A 22,998-nucleotide genomic window follows, 5' to 3' on the forward strand; every position below is an offset into this window, starting at 1 on the left:
ACCTCTAGGTGCTAAATCAGAAAATAAACTGAAGAATTTTTGTAAGAGAATAGGCCCCTAATGATCACAATGCAAACCACTGCCAAGTTTCTTTCTCATATAAACTCTATATCAGAGGTGTTCCAGTATGGAAACAATGGCAGATGCTCCCCATGCATGCATTCAAAATAACACTGAAAATAACATTATGGGCTGAAGGTTGCCTAAAACCCTTGGTCAGTTAAGTGGTTTAACAAACTATCCTAAAACTATAGTGATTCCTTATTTTTTACGCCTTACATAAAGAAAAGAAAGCATAAATATGAGTAGGAACATGGGGTAATGAATCATTTATAAATTATCTTGTTAGCAAAGAAAACAAAACATTGCTTTGAAAACAAAATAATCTCCTGCCGCAGACTCCACTATGTTTGATGGGAGCCCTTCAAAAGATCCATGGCTTAATGGAGGCTGTTTGTGTGGGGACTTCGATCTGTACCTGCTGTCCCCTGTCACTCCCGGGGAACTCGGCGGCAGATGTTGCAGCGCTAAGTTGTCTCTGAAGTGGCTCTCCATCCTCATCTCCCCACCACAACAGAGTCAAACTATATTAGATCTCTTTATTTGTGCCCGAGGCATGTTTGGGAGCGCAGCTGTGTCCACCCCCAATCTACCTTTAGTGTTTCAGCCCCCAGGCGGCAAATGGGAGACCAAAACTGTTCTGCCACTCTCAACTACATCTGCTGACAATCCAGCCGCCTCGCTGCAGGCTGCCGAGGACCTGTGCAGATGTCATCAACAACCTGCTAGCTCACACCTGTACCGGCGTCCCCAGCCTCACCATTGCTGGCTGAAAAATGCATGGCTCCAAGGACTGCCGTCCGCAATCAAAGCTCCTTCGCTCAGCTGCATGCAGCCTCTGACCAGGCCACCTCAGCATTAGCTGGCAACATGGAAGAGTGGGAGACAGGGGAGGAGGAAGATTTGCTTTGATACTTCATGCTTAAATTTCAATTACTTGATCAAGGAACTGAATTCAGCAGTGAATTCTTCTGCAAATGGGAACTACCAAATTCCTAGGCAGTAAAAGGAAGAAAATAAAAGAGCTGCTTTGCTGCTGTTTGCCATAACAGTGTCTCCCAGTTAGGTGCATGCACACGTGTATTTCAATCTACATATGTGTCTGCTTATCATACTGACTTCAACTCACCAGGGGAACAGCATAGGATGTGCAGCCAGCAAATCATGAACTAGGGAGGTGTATTTTTTTTTCTTCCAAGATATAAAATACTGAGACAGGCACAAATAGCATTCCTACAGTACTACAAGTCACACCTTAATGATCATTATCTTGATCTCAATTCATTCGGAGAAATTCTATTCCCCTTTTCAGTAAAGATACTGAAGGTTAGTGAGATACCTCTCTGTTTTTTATAAGCCAAAATGTTGGTCAATGTGATTCTGTCAAATCCAGAGAGGACGGATGCCTGATTTCTTACTGGGCCAAAAATGACTTCCCTGGTAAGCCAATTTTCACAGAACCACAGAATTTCCAGTAATTGCCATTCTCATGGCCGGAAATCCTCAGAACAGAGCCTGACTGACAATTGTAGCCTGTTCAGGTAAAGCCAGATCAGGCATCAGCGTTTCTATTTACACAGAATTTACTTGTTAAAGTACTATAAAGTACTGTATATTTTGCATGAAAAATTACTACTGTTCATTATTCCATATGACATGAATAACCCATTCAAGGAGTAAACAACATGCAAACATAACAACCAGAACGCTAACATCAGTATCTGATAGCCATACAAAGAGTATGCTTCTGTATGGGAACTGCTGAATCACAGCCTGAACCTCTGATTGATCACCTGAGGCGAGCAATGAGTCAGCCACAGGAGCACAGGTGAAGGCAATTCAGCTGTGCTGCTAGAAGGGGTGGAGCCTGGCTGCACCTCTCCTAGACCCATTTAAAAGCTGACTGCCAGGGGAGGAAGGATCTCTTCTGGAGATCCACTCTGCTGGAGTTTTGTGAGTGAGCCCTGGATATGGGTAAGCGTCCTATCTTTTCTGCTTTGGAGTAATAAGTATGTAGCCAAGCTCTCCAGTATACCTCGTAACTGTAACATCTGTACATTCATCGATTGTACAGCTTCCTATCTCCAGTTCTGCGAGTTGTCATTTTGCAACTTCCAAATGCGTGCCCTTGTCCTAGATAAATCCCTAGATAAAACTTTTTCTTATGTGAGAACAGCACCAACCACCAGCCCTATTATCAGGCAGGTAACCTAAAGAGTGACTACCTCTCTTTCCATCAGAAGTAACTCCTTCCCTTTAACATCTCTAATTCTTATGTTGTCTTCATGGGATATGTTGCAAAAATAGCAGCTCTCACACACTGTTGCTTTAAGGTAACTGAGAATCTGATCTGCCATGCCCATCTGTTGGTGGGGCAGTGTGTTGAGAAGAAGTTTCCATCTCACTTAGAGGAAATAGTTTTCTCCTACAGCTCTTCAAATGTGTCACACACAGGAATGCATATCTTTCAGTGTACGTTTTTTTACCAATGCATTATTTTTTTCTGTTGTGCCATTCTTTTTATTGCACTGCTTTCTTTCATTAAGGCCATGGAATTACCAGTGTTCAGCAGCTGATATACCCTGGCTGTAACATGCCCCTTTTTTGCCCACCATAATTGATACACTCGCGCTGCACAAACCTCATCTCCTTGTTGTGGTCGCATCAAAGAGACTCTGTCATACTGTCTTCGTAACAGTGCCCACAGTGCATCAAGTCGACCCTGTGGCAACAGAGCAACAGGACTCTGAGTACGATAAAACCAACAAAATCTCATTTATTTCAGTATATTCAGTTCAGCTTGTGTAAGATGAATAAGGCACACAAAGTCCTACCTTAAGTACAAAACTACACTGTACTGAAGACTAAAAAGCTTACCTTAATTGGTGTATACCACTTCTCCTGAATGACTGGTGAGGTAGGCTTTGGTTTAGGTGGTTTTGGATGAAAAGGTTCTTCTGGTTCTTCTGGGAGTTTCACCACAGCATTTTTTGCTTTTTCTAATCGAGCCCCTTCTTCAGTGGATCCTTTGTCCCCCCAGCGAACCTAAAAAAAGAAAAAAGCCAGAGTTTAGATGTAAACACAATGCAGACAAATGACCAGGGAACTATGGCTGAAAAAGTTTAAATTTGGAAGAAACTCTGAATTAACAGGAGAACAGAAAATGTTCACTCCTCCTTTTTGATAACAAGCATCTTACTTAAATGCATATGTGTGGTTTTTTTTTTTTCCATCTTGCGAAGGCAAATAATTAAGAGAAATACTGAAAGAAAATCGTATCATACACCTCATAGACTGCAAAGCAGACAGGAAATCCGATTTATCCTACACCTCCACCTGACACTGATGAAAGCCTCAATTTCAGCCACCCCAGATTTACTAGCACAGTGTGCTTCCTGAGAATCCCAGTTTAGATGGAAGGTGTTACTTCAGCACTACTGAACAGAAACTCAGTGGTGCTATTCAAAGACTTTTAAGTAGCTCTCCATACTGGAGAAAATATAGATGAAGCAGTCACCTGCATAAGTAAATGTGTATCATGTAACTAACTGTAAGTATCTATATCACTGCATTAAGAGCATAAAACATACACGGATTGTTGGAAGGGGATGGAAACCTGGAGTATTGCTGCTGATGAGACAAATGCCTATTTCCACTTCTCTAGAAGGTTCTAATTACCAGGCTATATAGAGAAAGTACAGAAAAACATCTTTCCTCCAAGAGAGATGATTTTTGCTATGGTAATCTTATTTCTTACTGTAATTGGAAACATGGTGCAGCAATTATTTTTGCTGTATCCTACAAGCAAACAAGCCTAGGGAAGACTCTTAACTTCTCATCTCGAAAGAGTGTATAAAAGCTATGGCTGGAGCTTAAAAGTTCTTGGTAAAAGTGGCCCCAATTATGTTCAGTGCAAGACTTTCTGCATCCTGCCTCCTCTTTCAAGCTAGAGTATAAGGAGGATGTGATAAACCAAAAGACAGCAAATTAAGTTCTGACAGTAGATCTTGCATAAACGTGATGTTTATGCTGATGAGTCATGAAATCGCTGACTGAAAAAAGCAAACTATTCTTACAAAACTCCACCTACACACTTTTTTTTTTTTTTTTTTTCCCCCAGGGATCTCCTAACTAGATATGCCAGGCATGAAAAGAGATGAATCAAAATAAGAATAATTGAAGAATACTCACCCTTTCCCTCAGGGAAAGAATTAAGAGCATCACTGCAACTGCTTGGTAGGTATATCCCATTTCTATCTTGCTGCTTATCAATTCAAACACTTTAAAAAAGGGCAGAAAAAATAGTGGGATGCAACAAATCTCCCACTGCAAAAGGGCACAAGATTGTTTTGTAAAAAGAAATAAGCCGAGTTTTCTTTCTGCTGCCAGGACAAAGGAAGAAGGCTTCTTCAGGTCTTGCTAGGGACACCATACTGTACTAAGATCACTATGCAATGGGATGAGGGTTGGCAGCAACCTGCTTTCTTTGTCATCCTAAGTTCCATATGCAAAACATGCTGATAAGGAAAGTGAGGGAAATATATAGGCAAGTCATAGTCTGCCCTCTTTCAAACATACAAAATAACCTGGAAGAAAATTTTATCACCATCACAAAGAGTCTGTTAACAATGTAATCTCAGTATAGAGAATGAGAGCAGCAAAGTACAACAGAGCTTGATTTGGTCCATAATGCTATATGTCACCTGTGTAATTTTCTAGATTAAATTTTCCCATAATTTCCTAGAAGGGTTATTGTTTTGAACCTTACTGTTATTTTGGACTTTGCCACTTGGCTTGCTTAGTGATATCCATTTTTCACAGGGGAGTCTTGTCTCTACAATATTAGAATGGGCTTTCATGTCCAAGTAGACCCTGCTGAGTCATTAAAATGCATCTGTATCTTTCACTGTGATCAATGGTACTTTTACAATGTTTTTTATGAGGTTGTTAAAATGTATTTTAAACACTGTTAAAGCCATTTAGAGATACATGGTAGATTCCTTACTGATGGAATGACCTTCTCCTTCAGATTTAAATGGCTTCACCAGAAGAAACCAAAATTTGTAGATTCTGACAACACAACTTTGACATTAAAACCAATTGTCTGTAATGAGTAAGATCCAGAAATGATATCTTGAAACTTTGAAGCAATGTCAGAAGACAAATCTAGGAGGAGTGAACATCCTGGCTACGTTATCATGGTCTATCACAGAGGAGCAAAAGTAGTGGGGAAGAAAGGAATGCCCTGAAAGAGAAGAGTAAGCATAGAGAAGTAGGGAAGGACTGCTGAGTGGAAATGTAACAGTTTGTTCTCTACTTTTCTCTGTCTAAGGAAACAGCCCAAAAGTCAAGCTGTCAGAAGAATGGCAAAAGAACAGAATGCAAGAAAAAAAAAAAACCTCATAACTGAATTGCCGTCTGAACTGAAAACGCTGAAGAAAACGAAATGACTAGACCATCCAATTTTTCATTGGCCACAGAATCCACTGCCCTCTCATTGTCAGGTAAGGAATAACCTCTCTTAGACCTGTTTACTTTCATCATGCTCTAAGACAGTGATAAGTGCAAGGTGCAAACAGCTGGAAACAGGCAGCTAAGCCAGCATTTCCCTCAGCCCCATTACTATAGGTTCCATGGAACAGAGGAAGAGCCTCATATTTAAGTGCTGTGACATTTAAGGTGAGGTGACCAGCTGAGTACCCCCAGCTTCCAGAGAAGAATAGAGACAGAGCTTCATAGAATAAGGGGCCTCTCACGTGTCTGTGCAGTTTAATTTGACTTACAACTATACATCTTTATTCCTACTACAGATAAAAAATATTTTTAATTTAATTATTACTTTATCCTCCTTTCTTTGAAAAGAAAACACCATATATTTGCCATGTGATAAGAATGTATTTCTTAATGCTAGAGATATTATTTCTGTTCATTTGAATATATATCAGATTTCTGTTTCACTTGACAAGATCCTCTGTACAAACTGTAATGTTATAAATCCTGAAACCTCTTCCTGGAGGCTCATTATGGCTCCTTTGAAAAAATCCAGTCTTGTTATTCCTTATGTTGGAAAGCACTACACAAAATGGTTTGTTTCTGAAAGCTGAGGCTCTTCTAAATTAGCAGTTCTGAATTGCTAAAGGAAACACGTATAAACAATAGAACTTTAAACTTGCACATTCTTCTGCTGCATTTCAAAAGGACTCAGGCAAAGCCATTTCTTAGGCTGATACACTTATAGTTTGATCAAGACATAACTATATGGCCTAGGTGGGAATTTCAGAGACAGTTTCCTAGATTAAACTTAAAGACAGAAAACTGCTTTGCAAATTCCATAAAGGCTGACTTGACTGTAAAATCTGACATAAGGACGTGCACATTTTCATTCTGTTTTAATTAACATGATGCTATCATGTCTCTTCAAAGACAGGCACTGTTGTCGCTGTGAGTTCCTTTGGGATCAAGCCTCTCCTTAGCATCACCATTGTCAACGCATTTGGCTGGCCCACAGTTGGAGGACTTATGTTTCACTGTAATTTCTTCCAAAACATTCAGAAAAGGCTCTCACTCTCTCCTTCTCATTAGCTTGATGGAAAGAGCATGTCTTCAAGCAGCTATTTAAAGTTCCAGTCAAATGGAACTACAGAAAGCTGTTCTTTCATAAGCAGGGTCAAAATTATTTGATAGGGTAAAAATGTCATAAGGCTTATGTCATTGGGAAAGAAGCAAACATTATACCATTGTATTTCCAGTACACTTTCAAAGTCTTTTTTTTCCACCACTTGCAGCCTCAGAGACCTTGTATTTCAGTGAGTTATCATCCTTATATTGTACGAACCTCCATCCTTTTGATTCCTCCGACTCCTCGTCCACCGTAATAGGAAGCATCTACTGTGGGCCATTTCTTGGTAGGTAAGGGTTCTTGTTCCTCTTCCTGTCAATAAATTGAAACACATTTGCTTTTAAAAGATATTTATTTATTTACTTATTTATTTAGTAGGTATCTTTCTAGTATCTTTTATTAGAGTACACAAGAGAATGTTTTCCTATCTTAGATGTGAAGAACCAGATTTTTAGTTTCCTCAAATGTTCACTCATTTCCAAGCAAAATCTGGTCATGTTTGGAAATACTCTTTTAGGAGTTTGTGTGAGAAAAGCATTGGTGGCATCCATTAGGAAAGCCCAAATGGGGAATCCAGCTGCGTATTCTACAGATCAGTATACATTTGCCCTGTCTTTTTTTGTTTGCATTAATAAAAACAAGCAAAACACACAAAAAAGAAAAGGATCAGTGGTAGCTTCCTCTACTGAAAATGTAATGCTTGCAAAGAGCCAGATTATCAGCCCCACTCACTGGGATTCAGCTGACAGCATTCAGTGGATCTGCAGTAAAGGTTACACAGCCAATCACAGTTTTCTAAGCCAACCAATGTCAAACTTGCTCTTGGCTGCCTCTGTTCAGTGAGGTACCTTATCATGGCCTTCGCTGTCAGAACACACTTGAATATGCTCAAGCAATTAGCTAAGTCAACACCAAGAGGCAAAAATACTGAAGACATCAAAAAAGCCTCTACTATGTTACTGCTGATAAGAGGAAAATAAGTTCCCTTATAAAGGTCTCTCACTGTCTCAAATGCCAAAGCTGTGGGAACACACAGTTTTAAGTCCTATGATGAATCTTTGGATTGTCAGGTAAGGACAACTTGGTCCTCCTGCTTTCAATGAGGAATGAGAAAATGTTAAATTGTCTTGAGGTAAAGCTACTAAACAGTTACATGGATATGACCTTGAATGACTTAATTCATACACTGAGATGACTGAGAAAGAGTAGAAAAGTGGACTTTGGCCTCTCTCAGCCTAAGGCTTCTCACAGGGCAGTTCTTTCTTGTTCAGCAGGTATTTACAAAAGAATACAGAAGGAGCCAGATTTGCAGAACACAAATGAGCACAGAGGAATAGTATCATCACCCAGCATGGTGTATGGTGCAGTATTATACTGTACCTCTTTTGGAGGTGGTGGAGGTGGAGGGGGATCTTTGATGACCTAAAAAAGCAGAAAGAAAGAAAAAAACAACAAAAAATAAGGAATTGCACTGGCAGCATTAAAAAGCATGCAGAAAATTTTTTAAGAGTGGACAGTTTCCGTCTGAGTCTCCCACATCTGTTCATAAACTGGCAACCACTACTGCTACATCCCTTGGGTATTGATTATCAAGGCCTTCTGGAAATTAACACCATCCGCCTGATAGAAAATAAAATCAATTGACTGGCAGACACTCTTTGGGCAGACGTGTCTGCCACTTTGCTTCCTGACCGGATAAGACTCAGTCATTCTAAGTAATAGGCAGTGATGAAATCCTATGGAGTTAATTAGCAAGCCTGGGAGGAAAAGCAGCCGTAGGTCTATGTGAGGTCTTGCATAATGTTGGGCCAAGATGCCTGCTTCTTTGTGCCATGCCATGCTGATGGATAATTTCTGGCCCAATGACAAGTGTGAAATGCCTTCTGGTAGCTCAGGCTTCACCTCTCGACGTCTAGATCATTTCCGCAGATCTCACATTTCAGATCTAATAACTGAAGCATGTAGCTCCTTAACTGCTCAGCATAGAGTGCCTGCAAGTGGGAGTTAGGTTTGCAAGGCTTCTTAAAACTGTGACTGGTTAAGGATCACTCAGATGGTAATTCACTTACGTTTATTTTTAAACCTCTACCTACAGTTTCTTGTTGTTCTCTTTCTCACATACGTACTGTAAATCTCAGGGAGTTTCCTGGTATTGACAGGAAACCACCAAACAGTGAACGGAGGGAAAAGAAAGGGAGCAAGTTGCTTAAATGGTAAAGGTGAAAACTGAAGTACAGGCATTCATCCTTCCCCAGGAAAAGCAGGCTAGTCAAGCTAAAAAAGAAGTACTTCCGTGACATCAAGGCATTTTTTTTGTGCTTGAATATCATATAGAAATGATTAAAAAATATGAAACTAAAGGAGTCTATTTTTGCTGTGGAGTAGCCCATCAAAAATTGTCCACAAGGGCAACCACATACTTTACCTTAATTAAAATATGTATTATTTTCTTCACTCTGCATTATTATAGTGCTTTCATTGATTCTACCACTGCCTACAGATAATCTGTAATTGCATGGATGGATAGCATCATATATAAAAGAACATTCTTTTACCTGACGAATAATTGAGAGTTTTCCTTTTTAGCTTACATTTCAAGTCATAGTCGCACCAAGAGTTTAACTGCCCAAACAAGCTGTGTACTTTTAGCAGTGATACAGAAATTCTATCAAATAAGACAAAAAAGTGATGGCCTCCTTGGAAACATGCTTCCATGGTACCTTTGGTTTAAGATACTGACTTGTTTATGATGCTTCCAGTGGATTGGGAAGTCAGTTATGAGTTTTAATAAGACATCCCTTTGCTGTAAGATGTTGCAAAAAGATGCCAAGCAATTGTTTTTCCTGAAGCGTTTCTGACTATTTTTCCCACCAGCCATCGGGAATTCTAAGATTACTTCACAGAAATCAGCTATTTAGTTGGTCAGACATTCCTGAAAGCCAGATTGCAATTATTGTCCTAACTTGAGAGAAAGAAGAACCCAGAGTGATCATGGTCTGATTCTGAGAGATATTTAGGTACTGAGCAAGATTTTCCACAGCATTAAAACAGTAAACAGTAAAATGCTACTTTCAGTGTACATGTTCACATTCTCTTCATTTGTCATTTTTCTTTCTCTTTTGCCTCTTTCTAACCATTACCCCCAAAACACCAGTTTTCTTGCCGTGACAGCCAGTGTCCAGGACAAAAAGGCCAAGCTAGTTGCAGATAGATATATGTTAAACAGTAGATATATAAATACATGTTAAACAGTATTATCACCCCACCTTCTACAGCTGTAAGATTCTTAAGTTCTGCAATCTCTCCTGAGCAAAGACAGCTTCACATAGGAACCTTCTTTGTGGCACATGCTACAGTTCATTTGGGCCCTTCACCCATTGGTTTTGATGGAATCAAAATTTCTTCTCCAATGAATCAATACAAACTCTATTTGTTGACCTCATTGGACTTCAAAAGTCATGAGTCAATGACAGTTTCTGTTTGACTCCCTGAGCAAAGGATTGAATCCTATGGCAGCTGCTACATTCCCTAAAGTTATAGGGTAGACCTGATTTGAAACTAACCAATAAATTAATTAGCTGCTATTTCTAATAGCTTCAGAAAATGAAACTTGTTTTAAATGTGACAGTGGTGTGAGAAAATAATCTGCTTTGAGTAGCAGATACTCACCCTGCTGACAGAAGTGGAATGTAAATGCCTGCATCCTTATGTTTCCACAGGCTCCTCGCACACATTCACACACACACAAAGAATATTCTCAGTCCTGTCTGATATTTCAAGTGAAATGAGTGGAAAGCTATTTCAATAAAAAAGGAAATGCAAAGAACCCATGCAGTTTTGGCAGGAAACAATGCAAATGTAGCATGAAGCTGAAGTTACTGAGTATTGTAATATTGCTAAATTTACTTTCCCTGAACTTGATTCAGATTGGATAAGTAACAAAGACTCTGGATAAGGTTGCTGTCTTGTTACCCACATGTAGAGATGGATTACTTCCTAATTCTGTTTTGTTTTGTTTTATCGTCATTGTCACCAGGCAAGTCTGCATCTCTTTTATTTAGTTGCAAAGAAGGAAGACTTGAGCTTGGAGGAAAGCCGATTTCTTCCAAAAAAAAAAAAAAAAGTTAGTTGCTTCAGGCAACAGTCCCTTTGATCTGCTCATTAACACTTATCAAATGTTCGCGTGATGTGGGCATTAGGAAATGTCAGCACCAGAGCCTGAAGCCAGCTTGATGTGATCATATGTTCTGATATTGAGGGAAGAGTGAAAGAACTGTCAACAGTGAACTGCCTTTAAAAGAAGGGGGGTGGAAGTGGAAGAAAAGGGAAAAAAAGAAAGAAGAAAAAGGAGTCCCCCACCTCAACGTGGACTTTATATCAAGGATAAAGCAGAGTGCCCAAACCTCCTGAAGCTCACAACGCTGTCTGCAAGCGATAGAGATTCATGCACTCTGGTCACCCATTCTGTTCTGTCAGTAACACCTTTCCCTTCTCTTTTCCATTTGGTTCTGAAGCACAGAAGAGTTGAGGGCTGCTGCTTTCATCCTTGCTCCTGGTCTTTGTCCATGAAAGCAGACACCCCACTGCACCAGGCTTCAGAGGAAGGGCAGAGGACCTCCTGGCTGCCCTGATGTGCTACTGTCTTCTCAAACACACAGGCACCAAAGCCCAAATGTACTTAATCCAGAAGTGGTAATAGCATGTGAGCTTCAGAGTCAGAATAGAAGGAAAAGAAAGGAACCACACACAGGATAATGATCTGAGGAAACAGACATCAAAACAACAATAAATGAACAAGTCAGAATGTGGTAATAGGTTCAGTGTAAGAGTCTGTGGTTTTGGATCTCAGTAATGATTTAGCAAACAATGACCTAAAAAGACCTTTTATTTTTAAGGAAGCAGATAATACCCATGAGAGGTGGGGGGAAAAAACAGGGCCTGAACATTTAAAGTGCTATGATTTTATTGCTCCCACAGAAGTTAGGTTGCTTCTTAGTAACAATCTATGAATATATAGCCAAAGGCTTCCCTAGCAATAGCCAATTACATACCAAATACTATATCCAGAGAAGATACTTAAGGTAAGTTACAGTTCCTAGAGTAAATCTCAGGACCCAACATCTTTAATCATAAGGTGAATTAGAGTTGAGGGACGTCTCCTTACATCTCCTTACTGAAGCTCTTTGTGGAGATGCCCAAGTGAGCTCCACAAAGGAGATGAGACCAGACAGAAGCTTGCCTTAATGTCACGGTGCATCTGTGTGCACCCAAGGTACTGTTTTTGCTCTTCAATTCAATTTTTCTTTTTTTTTTTTTTTTAATGTAGGACCTTGATGTACAAATCCAGAAAGCACCTTTCTGATTGTCTTTCCAGCATCAGCGTACTGCTCTCAATAATTCCTGCTCTCAAGGGACTGAGGCACTAGTCACTATTTGCTATATTGGGAGAAATATGATGTGCAGTATATGAAGATTTACCATACAATGGCAATTAGGAATCAAGGTGAGACAATTATTTTAAAATAAGAAAATGGAAAGCTTTCTTCTTTATAATTTTGATTTCTCCTGTTCCATGGAAAGGTTCATGATATAAATTATTGTTGAAGCCTACCTAGATTTCTTATGGGACTCTAATATGGAGAATGAGACAGAAGAGTGCTTTTTATCAGAGCAGATTTTGTAGCTTTTGACTCAGACATCATAAGGAAAGAACCAGGGGTTGCAAACTTCTATGGGGTATAACAGAGACCATAACAGACAAAGCTTTTGACTACTTTGGCTGTCTCTGGACCAGGAGAAGTCCACCTTTTCTGATGCCCCTGCTACTATAAGCCTGAGATAAGAAAAAGTGCAGTAACAGCCTGGGAGCAATCTCCGATTCTCTAGTCCTCAGTGCTGTCATTGACATGGATCAATACTAAACTTCACCAATTTAAAAGCCCCAGCATGCCAGGAGATGGAAGGAGTGTTAGTGGAGCAGCACTGCTGATTGCTGCTGGAAGGATAAAGAACGTTCGTTACTCAGATGAAATGAGATGTAATGTGTGCAAGATGAAAATTTAATTTTTTGCAAGGGATTATTAAGACAATAAGGGATTTCAAACTTGAGAGCCCATAATGGACTACAAATACCAATTTTAGCTATAGTACTTTTAAAATGGTCCTTGATTTCAGAATAACATCTGTGTGCCATTATGGCCAACAACTTTCAAATTAAAGAGAACAGGCTTTTTTCAGAGATTTCACAGAAATATACCACATCTGCTCACTGCAGAAATCCAACAAACAGCACAGCAGCCTGCTGAAACTGCCTCATGGTCTGCAGGTCTCTTCAAATGCCAGGAGTACTGCTAGGGGCACAGACCACAACATTTAACCTGATCTCTGCTTGCGTATCACTAATGAAAGAAAAGTGCCTCAACAGATGGCTTCTGTCACATGGAACTCCCCTGTTACTTAACCTATTTCCTGCCCTATCTGTATTTTCCAACACATTCTGAGTTATGGTCGTGAGTCACAAACCTGGTGACTTTTTTTAATAGCCTTTACTCACCACTTTGCAACAGAGGGGCCAGAACCACCAGAGCAGCCCCAACGCCGCCAGAAGTAACAGCACAAGCACTGCAATAAGGGCTGCTATGCCACTGGACTGTGGAGAAAGCAGAAGGACAGCACATCAGGGGAATGTTGCAAAGAATTCCTGCCTGCTTTTCCCACTTGGCCCAAAACAGTTTCTTCCTGACTGATGCAACTAAAAAGAAGCTGTGTGTACAAGAAATACATAAATGCATGCCTCGGTGCCTAAGTGCAGTGCATTTTTTTTGTTTGTTTCCTCTGCAGCACCGTGTGTTTGCAGAGGAGGCTGCAACTTGTAACTCTCAGACACCAACTAGACATCAGCTGCTCAGCCATCAGAATTAGTGGAACAATTCTATCAGTGACCCATTTCTTGCAGTTGCCCATCTGCTACTATGGAAACAGCACTTCTCTGTGTATGGAGCTTTCTTTGCTGCAATATGTATGAAAGAAAAAAAAAAGGGGGGGGGGGGGGATCATCAAAAGTTCTACTGTTTTTTCTGTTGCTGCACATCTGCACTGATTGTTTGTGTCATAAGTTAGAACTTTTGACCAAAGAGAAGCATTACAAGCAGAGGGAAAAGTCATTTTGCTTTTCCCAGCAATGTAGGATGATCTGCTTTGCAGGAGTGCTTTATTTTTACCTATGTTAGCCACCTCAGCAGCTTTTAAGGGGCCATGGAAATAAACTTACTGTGTATGATCTTTCTGAAAAGACTCAGCTAAAGAGAAAAGCAACCCACTGGTAGTTTCAGCATCCTCCTGTGATTGCACTCTCCTTACATCATCATGCTGAAAGGCTGCTCATAGTGTATTGATGTAAGACTGCAATCATGAATCGGCCCTTTAAACAGAGAATGCAGTTTGTATAGCATGTGTCTCCTCAGCTCTGAATTCATTCAGGCTTTCTTCCTGAAACATAAGGGCTGAACCGAGATAACTTTGACTTCTTCAGCTATGCAAGTGTTTAGTTCTAAAATGAACAGAAAAAAACTTCTATTTTTTCTCTTTTAGGTTAATTACCTAGGAGTGATAAAAATACTGTTGGAAAAATACATGCTGATGAGCAGAAGGCACTGTTCTATGTGCTTCTGTGCCTGATGGGAAAGCTGCACAGAAGTCACACTCCTCAGCTTCAATCTGCTTCCATGGATCTTCTGAAGTAGAGATGTTCTGGGATGGACCCCAGGTGACTGTGTCACGCCTGGTTCATAGTATGCTTACAGTGAGCAGGTCTCTAATGGCATGGACACTTCCCAGTATTTGAAAGCCACAGCTGCACACTTCAGTAATGTAATTTGGTGTAATAAATTTAGCAAAACACAATTTGCAGGCTATAGAAAAACGTAAGCCCCACACAGAGAAGGAACACACTGCATGGATCTTGCGGCAACAGTTGAAGGAGGACCTGTAGCCCTCATCACTCACTTTATCAAAGAATTCAAAGCATCTGAAGCCTAATGTGGAGTGCTCTAGTGTTATAAAACAGATTCTAAGCATGTTTTGAAATATGGAGAAAATTACTTAGAACACATATATATATGCATGATTCCACGACACTTCAAAATCATTCATTGTTAAATTCTCTATATTCTGTATTTGTCTGCACAAGGGTGTTTCTAGTAAGGTGGATTTGTGCATTACAACCATTTAAGAGACTTGCCATGCATTGAGGTTCTCTGCTCTGGGAGAAGTGCAGTGATCAAATAGGAACAGAAATAGAAACATTTTACATGGAATGATATGAGCTATTTTTTGACAGAAGCGGTGGAAGCCCCGTCCTTGGAGACATTCAAGATGAGGCTCTGAGCAACTTGACTAGCTGTGCATGTCATTGCAGAGGATTTGGACTAGATGACCTTTAAGGGTCCCTTCCAATTCAAATGATTCTACGATTCTATGATTCTATTTACTTACACACTCTGAAGCGGTGATTGTCAAAGAGCTGGACATGAAAGATTGCCCTTCGTTCAAACTCACCAAAACTTCTATAGTTCTGCAATGAAAAGGAAAAACAATCAGCAGCCATAAAGCAGTCAGTAAAGACATATACACACTACAGAGGCACTGGGACGTACAGACTCCATTCAACAGAGTGGGTGTTCTCAGACAGGTGTCCTTAGAAACCAATCCTTGCTCATTTCCAATTGAACTTTCTTTGGCTCACACTACTTAAAACTGAAGGCAATTGCTTGCCATGTCCCTCTGGGGTTGTGTTGATGACTGTTAAAAATAATTTCAGTCTTCTCAATAGAGAGCTGAGAACACCCCTTCTCTATTCCACGCAACATAAAACACCCCCAAATGTTCCACATAAAATACACTGCGCATCAACTGTAAAAATAGCATTATTTTGTCTACTCCATAACCATCTCTTTAGTCATACACAGACATTGTGGATAAAAATGTCGAATAATTATAAATGGTCAAGACTTTCTATAAATAGTACATAAACACTGCATGCAAATAGTATGTGGTTTACATTTTACAAATTAACCCTAGAAGAAAACAACACATGGCGAATGTTAAACAGAAGAGGACTCTTCAGCATCTCTGGCTTTCATTCCCTAGATTCAAACAGTTTATGTTATGTGTAGTTGTAATTAAATAAAAATATAGATATCCATGAACTAAAATGATTAATCACTTATAGCATTCTTCTTAGATGTCATCAATTTTTATTCTGGCACAAACGCTTTAGTCAATATGGAGTTCAGAGCTATTTTAACTAATTTGGCTAATCTCTTTTTCAATTTAAGTAAAAATGAAGTAAGTTGCTTCCACTAAACTCATTTTTAAATGGTCTGTGTTATGAATAATTGATCTAACAGAAAGAATAATTTACTTCTAATTGCTACAGGAGTGAGTGAATCAGAACAGATAAAATAAAAAATTAATTGAATTCTCTCCCAACTAAATAAAGCAAACTGCAAAAAAACCTTCGGTTTGTGATGAAATTTTAGATGTTGTGCTTTTTTATTTATTTGTTTATTTTATTTTCAATTTCTCACTTTGCCATTTCAGTGAGAAATGCTATGGGAAATTTTAACATAACAATCCTGCTTGAGTGTAACTGGCAAAACGATCCTACTGACTTCAGTGCAGTGCAAGAGGATTTCACTCCATGCCTTTTGTTAAGCAGAGAAGAAACGTGTATGTTTCAACTCTTTAATATTTTGAAGATTTGCACGTCATAAACACAGCACACTGATTTTCTGTCCAAGTCACTGAACTGCATCCCAGTAAACTTTCCAGCATTATAGAGTCACATCTTTTTGCATCACCACTTTTGTCACATCACTGCTCTAACTAGGGCTGTACAGGTGTAACTGAAAGCTGAACTCAGCCCAGAAATACAGAAGAAATCACAGCACAGAGAGTATTCTTGAATGCAACATTTCAGTTAAGTCCAAATCCAGAGAGAAGAGATTGTTCTCATATATACTTCATTTCCCCCCCTTCAGCCTTGTCTTTTTAAAACATGAGTCAGAGAGTAACGTGCCATAGGCTCCACACCAAATTTTGGACTTGAGTACACCCAAAAAAAGGCATTCATTGTGGTCATGTTTCTGAAGTACAAAAGCTATTCAGCCTTCATACTTTTTGTGAACTTTCCCAAGTAATGGTGACAGATGCTATAATTGGGATTGTGTTGCTTAGTGTGAATTCTGGTCAGCCTTCCAACTATGCTATATCCAGCTGTAGCACACCATGTAATTTTGATTTATAAATTACCATATCATGTGATTCTAAATCCCTACATATTTTGTGCTTTTTTTTTTTTTAATTTCCCATAATACTTTAACTGTCTAAACACATTTTTGCTTTTACTCATCTCTTTCATCCTTGCTTGGAACCATTTCTCTACTCTTTTGTTGTTCAAAACTCCACTGAGATCAACAACAGCTGCCTATGCATTGGTGAAGAACTTCTGGTTTTGGCCAGGAACATCTGACTACAGTTACTTCAAGCAATTGGGATCCAATTTCCAAACTGCCTTCAGATGCCTTCCCCATTTCATTAAAAATAAATAAAATAAAATAAAATAAAATAAAATAAAATAAAATAAAATAAAATAAAATAAAATAAAATAAAATAAATAAAAAAGTGAACATTATTCCTTGATTTCCTATGGATTTTCTTCTGCTATCCAGTCAGTTTCCTCTGCTTCCTGGCAAAATCATCCTTCCTCCTGACTCATGTGGTTTCTTTGGTCAGGAATATTTTAATATTTTCCAATATCATTTCACAATGTTTTTACCCTCTGGCACTTTGTTGAGCTGTTTGACATGCTGCTACCAGTCCCAGATGAACATGGTTGCAAAGAAAGGTACATCAGTGACTGACTGCCATTGCCAGCACTAGCTGGGAATTCCTGGGCATGTGACTTGGGTATTGGGTTATTTTGTATTCCCCAGAAAAGTTCCAGCTTTCAAACCTAGTCATCAACCCTGTTAAATTTCCCATATCGTTTCTCTCTTACACGTTAGTGCTTGAAGCAAAAGAAGTCACTCTTTTTCTTCTCTTCACTCCTCATGCCATGCATCATACTCCTGCTGCAACATAGGCTATTTTCTTCAGTTTCTGTGACCAGCTCTTTCTTGCCACCTATAGAGCACCTCTACTTGTTGTTCTCTAGCAGTGCTTCATAGCTGCCCTATTTGTCCCTGAGAGCTTGATGGGTCTAAGCTGAAACATGGAGGGCTTGTATCATTCATTGAACAGGAAATGAAGATGTTTTTCTTTATGTACTTCGCTGGCAAACTGAACAAAGCAGGAAACTCAAAGGCTTTTGATAAAACTGCACTGAAAATTATCTTCAGCCACACTAAAGGAAAGGAGCACTGTCCAGGTACCATGCAGCTTTCAACAATCTATGAAGAATGCAGCATAATAGCTCAGATAGCGTAGATGAGTGGATTAAGGGTTTGCAACACAGAGCTGGCCTCTGATAAGCTCTGCTCATGCAGTGTCACTTATTACAGTTAGAAAAATGGGGAGTTTACCAATAGTTGTGTGCCTACACACTACCACCAAGCTTCACAATACCCTTTCACTGTCAGATTTCTGATAAATATCATCTCAGGCAGCAGGATCACTGAACACATCAGCTCTCAGCGCAGATACCATGCAGCTGGAACAACCCATTTCTGTATCAGCTTCCATTTTGATACACAGCTGCAGGGATGAGCCATTGGAGACTGTCATAGGAGTTGATCATATTCATTCAGTTCTAGAAGCTACAGAGTGAACTCATACAGATAATTATCTCATCTTCAAACGGATGAACCTGTCAACATGCAAAACCACTTCCTTCCTGAAACTGTCATGTCTGTAGGGTATAAGGAGGGCACTTTTCCCATTTGTTCAGCATCTACCTGTGTGTACTTCTGTTTCCTAGGAGCTCAACAAAATAAGAACCCTGTTTCTTCTATATGCATATTTGCAAATGTCTAAGGAAAGCCCTATGTATAAATATATCATATTTACTGTAAACTATCCTTGTGCTTAGCTCAGCACTCTGCACAAACTGAAAACATTCTGAAAACAAAATGACATGCAGAAGTGATGATCAGTTTGGGGCACCATCATTTCTAATGGTTGACTGTTAGTATTTTGCGAGTATCGCACTCTTTAATAAGGTCCCAATGAAACTCAAGGCAGCTAAAAGCAGAAGCAATGTCAGCTGTAGACCAAAGCAGTATAGTTTATGAGACAGAAGAGATTTTGCATGGTAGACTTAGACCACAAGGGAAGAAGCAGCGGATTTTGATCAGCTAGCTGTAAGACTATGGTGGAAATAATCAGAATTACTTTTTTAAATGTCTCAGCAGGCAGTGAGTGCCTCATTTGTAAGTCTTTGTGGCTGCCATCAATTATTTACGTGATTTATGTGGCTAGCCACAGTATCCTCACTGCTTTCCAAATGCCCAAGAAGGATTGTCCCTCCTTCCACTGATGTCTTTTGAGAGTGAGACTAGAGGAGAGAGGTGTCAGTGTCACAGCCCAGGAGTGTAAGAAGTGCTATGAGGCCAGCATTTGGATCCTCGCTGTGCTCAAGTCACTGTGAGGGTAAGCACATTCTAACAGCAAAGTGACATGCACAAGGGCACTTTTTCCACGTAGTAACATGGAGTTTTTGGCACAGCTGTATTTTTGCATGGCAAGGCTGGAATTACACTAGTTCTGTACCAGCACAAAATGCAAATAAATGCTGAACTCTGCTATGAAAGCTGCTGCAAAATAGAGCATCTCCTCAGGTCAACCTTGAAGAAAACCCACAAAGAACCAGAAAGTACCAACGTTGGTGTTGCTGCGGCAACCCAAACAAAAACTTCACCTCTGCGGTGTCAAGCAATCAGTGTGGGTTGTGGTGTGGACTTCCGTTACACGGGAAGGGGAAGCAGACCCTGAGGATGACTGTTAAAGATTCTACTGCTTGAGTAAAGTGGAACCAAAGAGATGGCAAACTGGAGTTAATAACCGTGTATAATTAACATGTGCAGATATTCATGAGTTTGATTGTTTTTATGTAACATGAGTCTAATGTATAATTTGCCATACTTTTAGACTTGTTTTCTTGTAGTAGGAAAAAACATCTGTTTGCGGCTCATAACCCTTGCTGAGCATGGGAAGGATTTTCCTGTCTTTTGTCAGAAAGTATCACTTTTTAGATGAGAATTAATCCTGGAAAATTTCATCTAGTAGAGTTTAAAAAAAAAATGTTCTTTATGACCCAAGTTAACCAGCAGACTCTTGCAACTTTGAATTGCATCCATCATGGACCACTGGCTGCTCTTATGCACAATTTAGCAAAAATGTAACTTGAGAAGCCCCAACAATTGCAGTTCTTTCTTTCCTTTATGTGTGTGGCTGTTTTATTGTTAGAAAAGAGGAACGTGGCCCATTGCCATATGTCACTCCAGCTCTGGTCTGAAGACTCTGACTATGAAATACAACTGACATTTCAATACACAGTCACCTATTTGCAAAGTATTCATTTGCTCCTTACTTTATGAGCATCCAATAAAAGGCTGCCATTTTATGACCCATTAAAAAAGATGAAAAAAAAAATTAAATAAAATTGTGAAAGACATTTGCTGGAAGTAATAAATAATTTACCTCCAATTTTCACACACTGAAAATTAAACTGGCAACTGCTCAAAAAGTTATTAAAATTATGGTGAATAAAGGTATTTTAGAATCAAGTGGTAGCATTAAAATAGCTAAAATGCTGTACATAGAAAGAAGAAAAATAAAAAGGTGCACTTAAAAGGGTGCCTTCTTTTAAAACAACTTTTCCCATGAATTGCAGACGGCCTTATTAAAGTTAATGTTGTAATAATTGGTAAGCCAACAGTAATGTTGGTACACCACTATTACTGGCTTACTATTTACAATTGTATAACTGTATCTAGACACAGAATCACAGAATTGCAGGGATTGGAAGAGATATCGAGTCCAACCCCCCCATAAATACATATGTATATACATATATGTACATACACATACATGTACGTATGCAGAAATCACACACAGAAAAATCAGTAACAGTGGTGGGAAAAGGCTTTGGCAGACCAACTGATGTGAGGATCATTTTCTGTTCTCCCATCACTTCCATGTGCTTTGTAATCTACACAACATTCACAAAGGGATGCTACAATAACCATACTTCGGTCTCCTGAAAAATGAGGTAATTGGAACACACCATGACTGACAAAGCATGGCTGTTTCACCCTTCATCAGTTTTCATGGAGTGACCAAATGCACATCCTCATTCAGTATTTTGTGTTTTAGAGTTTAAAGGAACAGTTCCATTGCCAGCCAATCCTGACTTACATCTGTAGGTAAACTGAACCTCCTTGTGCCATTATTTGCTGGGGAATATCCTTTAGCAGCACATCCTTCCTCCAGTTATTGATTAACAGACTCCAGGACCACAAACCAGACTCGCTGAGTCCAGGGACACAGTCCTGCTGTAGGAGAAGGCAGCACTAAGCCAGGAAGGAAAGTTCTTCCAACCCATGCTTTTGCTGCTCTTCCTAAATCCAAAACCCCAGCTGCATAAGGATACAGAAAAGTCCCTTGGAGCAGGGTTACAAACCTTGCTTGCCAAATATTCACTGCATTTCCACTAAGGGTCAGATATGCCTGGAAAGCATAGAAAACAGTTTTATCCAGTCAGCAGGAATTGTACCAAAGACAGCTAGGGTTATGACACACGCTAGGAGTTGTTCTCCCACCAACCACACAGGCATAGAAGTGAATTATTTACTTTTTTCCCAAGAATATAAAGACCTGCACTGTATGCAAATCTTTAAAGAGTTGGAATTTTTGTTTTGTTTTGTTTTAATAATAGAATTAGTATGAGCGCCTTTTTTTCCTCTTACTCCTTCCTCGGTGTACCTTACTCAAGTTTACAGACAGTTGTCTTAGAATCCCCTTATCCCCTCACAGCTGCTTAGCTCACTCAGCATGGCGTTCAGTACACTGCCTGCTTGGGTTTGGCTTCCCATGGTATAGGGTGCAGAGGAACAGAAGTATTTCACCCCTGGGAAGTGCTTGCAAATTTGAAAGAGGAAGAAGCCAGCAATGTACTCAATGTGATCTCATGGAATCATGGGAATCTGCAGTAACTGGGTATGAAATGTCATTATTATGTTAAATGAGTCTATTAATTCAGCTCAGGATACTATGTCCACTGCATAATATGAAGCACTTAGTTCTGCTCACGCAGTCTTTCTTAATGCTCTGGGAACACTATGTGCCCTATTCAGGAACGTGAAGAACTGCGTCAGAAATTACAACTGATCTTAACATTGGACCCATATGTCTTAGGAGCCAGTTAGCCTATACAATTCATTGAGGATGTCTCCATCTGTGAATAGTTCCCATTATAGTCTAATTGTGTCAAACTAAATGTATTTCTAAAATATTTTTGGAAGTTAATATTTATAACAGACATTAGGCCTAATCTAGCCTAACTTCAGCTTGTCTCCTACCTGAATACATTCCCCTAGCTATTTTCTTTGTCATTGAGGAGCAGAGTCTGGTGACTGTACTGTGTGAGCAATTGGTGATTGACAACCATGCTCTTTCTGAATTTTGTCAGAGCAGGATGCCCACATAGACAGAAGTAGTTAAAGTGCTGCTGCTGAAAACAAATGCCAAGTCTCAGCATCTGCAAAGAAATAAATCAGTTCTGGGTGGGAAAGGATCTGATGCACATCAGCCCTCCTTGCTTAAGAAAACACCTGAAGAAGAGTTGTTGATGCTGACCGATGATGTTCATACCAAAATAATGGGCCTCATTAGCCATGAGTACATCCATGCTGGAGAAGAACTGTGATCACCTGAGCACAGAGGCTCTGAAATGAAAACAGGTGATAAAAACTTAGGTAATTTGGAGATGGAACCCTACCAATTAGAGAGCACAATGAAGTCAAATAATTGATGAGGATCCCAGGGAAATAAAAAGGAAGCAAGCCTTCCCTTTGGTGTTTGCTGTTATTATTGATGTAGGGTTAGTGAACTGTTTGATTATTGCAGCAATGGGAAAGTAAAAGGGTTACTAGCAAACTAAGAGAAAAAAGCCCTGCTTTCATCCTGGTGCCTGGGACCTCTTTTTGGAGTGATAGACTGCTGGGTTTTCTTCAAGTGCTTCCTAAGGTATGTAACTAGTTCCTGAAAGGGAATGGCTTGTGGGTTTATTGAATTCCTATTTTTATACAGCAATGGCTAGT

At 39.6% G+C, this 22,998-nt stretch overlaps 1 protein-coding gene and 1 long non-coding RNA gene across 2 annotated transcripts in view; one reads left to right on the forward strand and one right to left on the reverse strand.

Moving 5' to 3' along the window:
- Positions 1-6,889, forward strand: part of LOC125691769 (uncharacterized) — a 226,102-nt gene extending 219,213 nt beyond the window's left edge. The window contains exons 5-7 of the long non-coding RNA XR_007376240.1: positions 4,181-4,296; positions 5,393-5,564; positions 6,484-6,889. This is a non-coding gene — a long non-coding RNA (uncharacterized LOC125691769). The remainder of the gene's footprint in view (positions 1-4,180; positions 4,297-5,392; positions 5,565-6,483) is intronic.
- The window catches only part of ANTXR2 (ANTXR cell adhesion molecule 2), a 99,961-nt gene that overhangs the window by 37,244 nt on the left and 39,719 nt on the right, over positions 1-22,998 (reverse strand). Inside the window, exons 11-16 of the mRNA XM_048941540.1 lie at positions 15,173-15,251; positions 13,233-13,328; positions 8,060-8,101; positions 6,896-6,991; positions 2,938-3,105; positions 2,702-2,782 (exon numbers count right to left, since the gene is read on the reverse strand). Coding sequence (XP_048797497.1) covers positions 2,702-2,782; positions 2,938-3,105; positions 6,896-6,991; positions 8,060-8,101; positions 13,233-13,328; positions 15,173-15,251 — 562 coding nt within the window. The remainder of the gene's footprint in view (positions 1-2,701; positions 2,783-2,937; positions 3,106-6,895; positions 6,992-8,059; positions 8,102-13,232; positions 13,329-15,172; positions 15,252-22,998) is intronic.

The sequence above is a fragment of the Lagopus muta genome, chromosome 4 (genome assembly GCF_023343835.1).
Source record: "Lagopus muta isolate bLagMut1 chromosome 4, bLagMut1 primary, whole genome shotgun sequence".
Lineage (NCBI taxonomy): Eukaryota > Metazoa > Chordata > Aves > Galliformes > Phasianidae > Lagopus > Lagopus muta.